The sequence below is a fragment of the Coloeus monedula genome, assembly GCF_965178545.1.
Source record: "Coloeus monedula genome assembly, chromosome: 16".
NCBI classification, from domain to species: Eukaryota; Metazoa; Chordata; class Aves; order Passeriformes; family Corvidae; genus Coloeus; species Coloeus monedula.
The window spans coordinates 5,050,632-5,058,747 of NC_138796.1; the positions used below are offsets into that span (position 1 = coordinate 5,050,632).

Here is an 8,116-nt window from a genome sequence, read left to right on the forward strand (position 1 = left end):
TGTGGTAACCTGCAATTAATTTAAAAGTGAGCTTTAGGTTAAATTTTTACAGAATCACAGAATTTTTAGGGTTGGACCGCTGAAGATCACCTAGGCAAACTCCCTGCCAAAGCAGTGCCACCTAAAGCAGGCGACACAGGAACGCGTCCAGGTGGGTTTGGGATGTCTGCAGCGAGGATGACTCCACACCCTCCCTGGCCACCCTGTTCCAGTGCTCCATGGACGCAGTTCTTCCACATGTTGAGGTGAATCTGGTGTTTTAGTTCATGGCCATTTCCCCTCATGCTGCGAGAGCGCCAGGACTCCGGAGCGCCGTGCGGCGACGCCCCGGCCCCGCCCCCCCGGGCTCCCTCAGGCGAGGGCGGGAGCGGGGCCGGGGCCGCCCCTGGCGGGAGGAGCGGCGCCTGCGCGGCCCCGCGGGGACCCCCGCGCGCGGCGTCTCGCGAGAGGCGGCGCCGGGGCCGCGGCGGGAGGAGGAGGAGGAGAACAAGAGAAGGAGAAGAAGGCGAAGGCTGCGCTGCCCGGGCGGGAGGTGAGCGTGGGGCCGGGCAGGGCTCGGGGGGTGCCCGAGGGGCCGGGCGGGGCTCGCTGAGGCGGTGCCGCCCCGGGGCTGGGCCAGCTCCCGGTTTATGAGCACGCCGTGGCCCCGCCTGTCCCTTCGCTCTCCCCGGTGCCAGGTTGGGCTCGGCTCCGGCGGGACGCGGGGCTGGGGCTGCGGGGGGCTCTGCGGGACAGCTCCCCTTCTCCACACACGCGGCACCTTCCCGCGCTGCCGCCAGGCTGGATGCTCCCCAGGGAGCTGGGGGGTTTAGCCTGGATTAAAGGAGGACCGGGGCGACCTCATCGCTCTCTACAGCCACCTGGAAGGAGGTTGTAGGCAGGTGGGTGTCGGTCTTTTCTTCCAGGTAGCAAGAGCTAGAAGAAGAGGAAACAGCCTCAAGCTGAGCCAGGGAACGAGCTGTCCAGAGAGGTGGTGGTGTCACCGTCCTTGGAGGCAGATGTAGATGTGGCACTTGGGTTCCCGGTTTGATGGTGGACCCGACAGCGTTAGGCTGATCGTGGGACTCGATCCTAGAGGTCTTTTCCAACCTTAATGGTTCTGTGCCTCCCTCCAGCCCCGGTGGTGGGCCTGAGGCTGGTGCAGCCCTGCCGGGTGTTCTGCAGCCGCTGCCGGGCTTGGCAGGGCTGCGAGAGCGATCCCGGGATGCAGCCGCCGCCCGACGGCACAGCCCGGCTTCCAGCGCTGCTCCGCAGGGATCCGGCCAAAACCGCTGTTCTTCCAGCCTGAACTTCACGTGCAAAACTTCACTGCAGAGCTCAGGCTGAAAAGCGTACCGAAACCAGGTGTTTGTATGCTAACTACAACCAGTGCGGGTGTCAGGGTTGGCACACAACAAATGTCCCCGGGTGCTGTTGGCCCAGGCTGCAGCACCGGGGCTGCCTGAGGTGCTTCCTGCGATTGTGAAGCCAGGGATGGTGCGTGTGCTGGAAGTTTGTGACAAAAGTAATGGATGAACAGGATGTGCTATGTTTTGGGAGTTTCCTCCTGAAATTTCAGAAATTGTGACAACTTCCAAGTATGGATATTAAAAAAGAGGCAGCCAGTGCTGCCAAGCCTGTACAAGCCAGGCTTTGTGGCAGCGATGGGAGACAAGGTGCTGGCAAACTGTAGATTAGAATGTTCTTTTGCTGGTGTCTAACATGTATGTGCTAAGTTGGGGTGCAACATGCAATGCATGTTTTTTAATTATGGTGTGCATTTATACTAATGTAAGTATTGATGTCATTAGATGAGTTGTAATTTCCTTGCTCTGCAACGGATGCTAGACTTTTGGGAGGCTGGGCAGAAACAATGTGTTGAGTGATGGCCAAGTGCATGGAATTTGTTTCTTGGTACAGTCTGCTTTGACTGGTGGGAGTCCATTCTCCTGCACCTTTAGGAGATTAATTTGGTTCCACTTTTCTAGAGAGATTAGATTCCCTAAGCATAGCTGGTGTGTACCATGATATGTGAGTATGGAAGGCTGCATGGGTCCAGTGATTCCTGAAGAAGTGCCCCAAGGAAAAGTATCCCTTTGAATTTGGTGGGGGTTTTACATGTTTTTAAAAGTTCTTATTCCACTTTTTTCCATCTTCCTAAGCAGGCAAAATCCAAGTAAGCTGCCTAAAATCCTGTATCTTCTCATGTTAGAACAAGTGGGCACTGGAGGAGTTGAGTTGGTGCTTAGGGCAGGGGAAAACACAAAGCAAGAAGAGATGGGATCTGCACCCAAGACTTTGGAGGCACGTTTCTTTCAAAACCTTTGCTGTTCATAGAGAGGGCTTATTGTCCCCTGTGTCTGGCACATGCCTTTCTGTAAGCAGCCTTATTTTCTCTAGAGCTTACTGCTCCTGTAAGTAAGCTGGAGTTACTTTCTTTTGCAAAGACAGGCTGGAAGAGATTGTAATTGTTGCATAAAGCCAAGAGGAGAGGAAAAAAGAGACACAATTTACTTAAGCTCTTATCTGTCCTGAGAATAAACAGTTACAATCGGCTGTGAAGTGGAAATAAAGTTTCCAAACCCCCGAGGAGTTGCATTTGCAATGGCTTTTGCAATAAGAGTATTAGGGACACATCCCCCCTTTCTGGTGTTAAATGAGAGTTTGAGAGGTAGTTTTTTGACACAGCAGGGAGTTTGATATGTCATGGGACCAGTGACCTCAGACCTCAATGCCTTTCTTGGGCCTGGGATGGGGAGAAAAGTCCTTGGTTCACACCCAGGCCAGGTTCAGGTTGGAGATGGTCACAGGATGGCTGCTCAGGGAACTCTGTGGGATGATTATAGCGCTTGGTCCACTTCCCAGTTTGCCAGCACCATGTCACAGAGGCAGCTTTGTGTGGATCCTGGTGCACGTTCCTGTTGGCTGGTGACTTTGGGTTGAACTTGAATGTAAATTCTTGGCTCTTTCTGGAAGCTTTTCCTTTTGATTCTGGCAAGGGGAGGACAGAGTCACGTTCCCTCTAATGTGCACAGAGACCTCTAATTTGTGCTTTCACTCTGGCGTCCTTTATGAAGTGCTCAGGAAGGCGATGGGTCATAATCAATAGAGCAACTATCAACTCCTGTTTTCTGCAGCGTTTTCCTCCTGAGGAGGAATTCAGCTGTCTTACTGCTCTTTTCCAGGGTTCCTCTCTGGTGCTGGTAGAGTTAATAGAAGTGGAGTCTTTCTGATTCTGTGCTGCTCGCTGCTGTGTGTGTGTCTTGGAAAAGCCAAACTCTCTGGCAGGCCTGTGTGCCGTGTCCTGGAAAGCAGGCTGGAGCCCTTGGGGTGCACTGGGAAAAGCTGCACTATGGGGTGGCTTTGACGAAGATCCCTCTTTCCATTTGCCCCAGGAATGTGAATGCCACACACAGTGTCCAGTCTGCCCCTGTTGCTGCTGCCAGGAGGGTGATCTGTCCATGCCTGCCTGGGACAGCTTTGCAGGAATGCTGGAAGGCTGCTGTGCTGCCCAGGGCTGTGGAAGCTGCTGGATATGGGGATAGCAGAAAAGGATGCTCTGTGCAGCTTTCCAGGCTTGCTGCATTCCAGCCAGCCTAGAGGTCTCAAGCAGCGCTGGAAGCACAGCGTGGTGAGATTCTGTGCGCAGTGGGCACCCTATTCATCCAGAATAGGAAGCAGTCCCTGCCCTGAGCAGCTAAACGAGATCAAAAGCAAGAAAAGATTTGGGCAAAACTCAAACCCGGGAGTGTGCCAAGCAGGAAGCTTGGCAGTGTCCCTCCATTATCTTCTGCTGCTGGACTCAGATGCTTGGTCTGAAGTGCTGACGCACATATGTAATTTGCCCCTTCTTTAGCTCTGTGCTGATTTCTCTGGGTGTTTCTTCTCAGATCTGCTCCATCCTCAGTCTTGACTAGCTAAACACAGAGAATTACTGCTGAGTAATACCTGCTTCTTGCTCTGCAGAGTGTAAAACATTATGTCTGCAGTTCCTCCAGCTCTTCTTCACAGGCGGAATAAGAACCTGGCTTCAGGAAAGGTGCTTTTTGGTGTTGCAGTGCAGAGCCTTGTGTTAGGCTACAGCTCTGCTGAATTTCTGGCTCTCCCTAATTCCAAATTGTAAATAAATATAACAGGGTGGAGAAACCATAAGCATTCAGATATGTGTTCTGTGTCTTGGGACAAGCTGACCTAACGCTTTGACATGTAACAGTAGCCAGTATTGTTCCTGTTTGTTACTAAATTCTTGTCTAATGCTTGAAATCTGGACTTCAGTCGTTAAAACCTTGCACCCCTGAGACACAAGCACAGCCATGCAGCGGACTTTTTACCAAGTCATTCACTGCAAGGCTGCAGTGAACTTCAGAGGTGCTGAGCACCTTTTCCCTGGGAATGACAGAGCTCAGCACTTTTGCATATCTGGACTCGAGTTCTTCTTCATCCCTGTGCAGGGTGGGGGTTGGTGCTGTTTAAGGGTGGTGTGAATTGGCTGGAGAGCTACTTCTGTGTTTTCAGAAGAAGAGACACCCGGCCTTCGTTTAAAAAACTTTTCAGGGCAGCTTGCCCTGAAGTGGCTTTGTTTTCAGAGCTGGTGTTTGCAGTATTTGTTCTGAAGTCGTTGGAAAGATTTGGGATGTCTGTGGAAAGGGCAGCTCTTGTTTTTATCTGTAGGTCCTGCTCTGTGTTTATAATTAGAGCCTGGACTGTGCTTGGAGGGGAGGAGGACATTGGAGTAACTACTTGTAACTCCTCACTTTGCTGTGTTGTTCTTCCCTGGCTCTAGGCACTGGCTCCTTGCTGGCTTGGGGAGAGATCAAGGCTGGTTTGCCAGCCTGCCTCTGCATGGAGGGTGGGGAGGTGGGTCTTCCTTGAGGATCTTGCAGGAAGAAAGGGGCTGGGAATCACAGAAAGCAGACAGCAGTGAAAAGATGGGGCTGGTTGAAGCAAACAAACCAAACCTGCTGCACCCCTCAGAACAGATGATCTGAGCTCCCCCTTTACCAGTGATTTCTCATCTGTCTTTGGTGATCAAGAGTTGTTAGTGTTGAGTGTGATGGAAATATAAATTACAGGTCCTGACTCAATGGTGTCTGGGCACGAACACAGACACAGCATCCTTAATCTCTGAAATCATTCAGTTAAAAGTAATCACTCCTTTAAATTTTTTTTTATGCATGGCTCTTATCAGGACTGTATCCCTTTGCGGGGGGTTGTAGGAAAACTGTGTAATCTTTCTTGCTGGGAAAATGAAATAGCTACCAAGAAAGGTTATGGAGATAACACCTACTGGGTTACACAGAGTAGGTAAGATGGTCTGTTCAGGTCAGTGATGTTCTCTCAGCACAAACTTGCTTTTGCCACTGAGGCAGCGGCATCTTCGGCCCTGTATCCATAACTCCAATAAGGAATTTGTTGTCAGCACAGAGCACCTTCATGCAGAGATGAGACCACAGTGTGATACCACAAGCCAAAATCACGGATTGAGCCTTCTTTCTTCTTGTGTGTTAGATAGTGTAAAAATGAAGGAGGTCTGAAAAGTAATTGTCTCTGCATATTTTCTGTGTATGGTTGTATATTTTAATGCTCTCAAACTTACCTCTGTAAGCTCTAGGCCTGAAATGATTATATTTGACTAATTTTTTAAAATTTAAACAGAGCTTCTCTTGAAATCACCTAACTCAGAAACTTGAGGTAGATAAAAGCCATGATTGCTATGAAACTGATGAAATTGCAACACATTATGTCTGCTTTTGGCCAGCCAGCTCTTTTCCACAGAGTCTCTATGGATACCTCAGACACTCACAGCTCTCCCCATGTGGAAATGGGGATGGTCAGCCCCACAACAAGTCTTGATTGTGACAGATCGTTCCCTTCATACCAGAAGGCTTAAGGGTTCAACTAACTTTTCTTTCCTCATACCTTTCCAGGCTCCTGCTCTGCAGCACCATGCTGGATCCCAAGCCTCACTGTGCAAGCCGGAGGTGAATCCAGGTGAAAGCCAGCTACCACAGTAGGTGTCAGGATGACCAAAGCGCGGCTCCTCCGGCTGTCTGTGGTGCTGGTCTCCATCTTCATGATCCTCCTGATTATTGTGTACTGGGACAATGTGGGAACGGCTCACTTCTACCTGCACACATCCTTCTCCAGACCCCGCTCTCCAGGAGCCATCGCGGCAGGTGAAGACTGGGAAGCCTTGCCAGATGTAGATGAATTTTTGGCAAAGCTGCTTAGTTCGAGCCTGAAACAGAACAGCTCTATCCCCCGTAAGACAGAGCAGCTCCTTGTCCAGGGCTCCAACAAGCCTGTGGTAAGCAACTTGGAGGAGAACGTACGGGGCTATGACTGGTCTACACACAAAGACAGGAACAGCTTGGACCAAGAGAAGCTGCAGGTAGAGAGGCAGAGAACGTTGCGGGAGTTTTGTGCCAATTCCAGCTTCACTTTCCCCACCAAGGAGCGCTCCTTCGATGACATTCCAAACTACGAGCTCAACCACCTGATTGTGGATGACCGCCACGGCGTCATCTACTGCTACGTGCCCAAGGTGGCCTGCACCAACTGGAAACGTGTGATGATTGTGCTGAGTGAGAGCCTTCTGGACCAGGGGGTCCCCTACCGGAACCCTCTGGATATCCCCCGGGAGCACGTCCACAACACCAGCACCCACTTGACATTCAACAAATTCTGGCGCCGCTATGGGAAGTTCTCCCGGCACCTGATGAAGATCAAGCTGAAGAAGTACACCAAGTTCCTCTTTGTACGAGACCCCTTTGTCCGCCTCATCTCCGCCTTCCGCAGCAAATTCGAGCTGGAGAATGAGGACTTCTACCGGCGTTTCGCCATCCCCATGCTAAAGCTCTACTCCAACCACACCAACCTCCCCACCTCCGTTAGCGAGGCCTTCGGGGCAGGCCTCAAAGTCTCTTTTTCTGACTTCATCCAGTACTTACTGGATCCCAGGACAGAGAAGATGGCCCCCTTCAATGAGCACTGGAGGCAGGTTTACCGTCTGTGCCACCCGTGCCAGATAGACTATGATTTCATCGGAAAGCTGGAGACGCTGGATGAGGATGCCGCTTATTTATTGCAGCTCCTCAAAGTGGACAGGCTGCTTCGCTTCCCACCCAGCTACCGGAACAGGACTGCCAGCAGCTGGGAAGATAACTGGTTTGCCAAAATCCCACTGGCTTGGAGGCAGCAGCTCTACAAGCTTTATGAAGCAGATTTTGTACTTTTTGGCTACCCCAAGCCAGAAAACTTGCTTAAAGACTGAAAGTGATTGGGTAGTGGGTGTGGGAGGGAACATCTGAAATACCAAAAATGTTTAAAGCCTCCTCATTTTTGCTCTTAACTCCCTTCCCAATGCAGGTTGGTACAATGGAATATATTTTTTCTACTGCTTCCCCTTACATTTTTGCAATAATGCCAGAGTCCAGGGTATTCCAGCCAGCTGTGCATATGCAAAAAATGCCATTTTTTTGGGTTATCATTTGTTTTCTGTTTTTTAAAATGTCCCCATACTTTGCAATGGGTCGCTGCCCTTGGTCACTCTGCCAATCGTGTCCTTCAGTAGCTTTTTATTAATACTTTTTAAAAATTAATATATTTAAGATATTTAAAACAAATCGTGTGTCGTGGCAAAGGAAGGGAAGGAATGGAAAAAAAAAAGTAAAAGAAAACCCCAAGAAATTATGTACCCGCCTCTGTGTGTTGTCTCAGGGCTGCTGTTTTGGAGGTCCAAAGTTTGCAGAGCACTTGGATCTCTCTGGGGGCTGGGATGCTGATGGTGCCAGGTCTGCTGGTGGTCACTCCAAGCTGCGCTTGAGGCAGTGGGATGGGTCAGTGCCTGACTCTGCCAAACAATCCCAGAAAAGCACCTGGAAGGACTCTGGTGACTCACTCTGCTCGCAGGTGGAGCATGACACCAGGGTCACAGGAAGGAAATGGCATTGGGAGAAGTGACAACAAGTCCTGTGGGCTGTTTTGGGGCATGCAGGTGGTCAACACAGCACCTCTGCACCGCCTGACCTTTTGGCAAAGTACTGCTGTCCACAAAGCTGAGGTTCAGCCCCCTATACCTTGCTGGTGTGGAGCATTCCCATGACGTGTCCTGGTCCAGGATGGTGCTGCAGTTCTC

The 8,116-nt window shown here is 50.8% G+C and overlaps 1 protein-coding gene across 2 annotated transcripts; it reads left to right on the forward strand.

Annotated features, from left to right (window-relative positions):
• Positions 1-442: 442 nt before the first annotated feature.
• Positions 443-7,671, forward strand: CHST12 (carbohydrate sulfotransferase 12). 2 transcript variants are annotated; one of them, XM_082291810.1, is made up of 2 exons: positions 443-532; positions 5,907-7,671. In XM_082291810.1, the coding sequence occupies exon 2, from the start codon at positions 6,002-6,004 to the stop codon at positions 7,250-7,252; it is 1,251 nt and encodes a 416-aa protein (XP_082147936.1). In that variant the 5' UTR covers positions 443-532; positions 5,907-6,001; the 3' UTR covers positions 7,253-7,671. The 2 variants fall into 2 exon arrangements, with proteins under 2 accessions (XP_082147936.1, XP_082147935.1); XM_082291809.1 differs by lacking the exon at positions 443-532 and adding an exon at positions 747-881.
• The last annotated feature ends 445 nt before the right edge of the window (positions 7,672-8,116 follow it).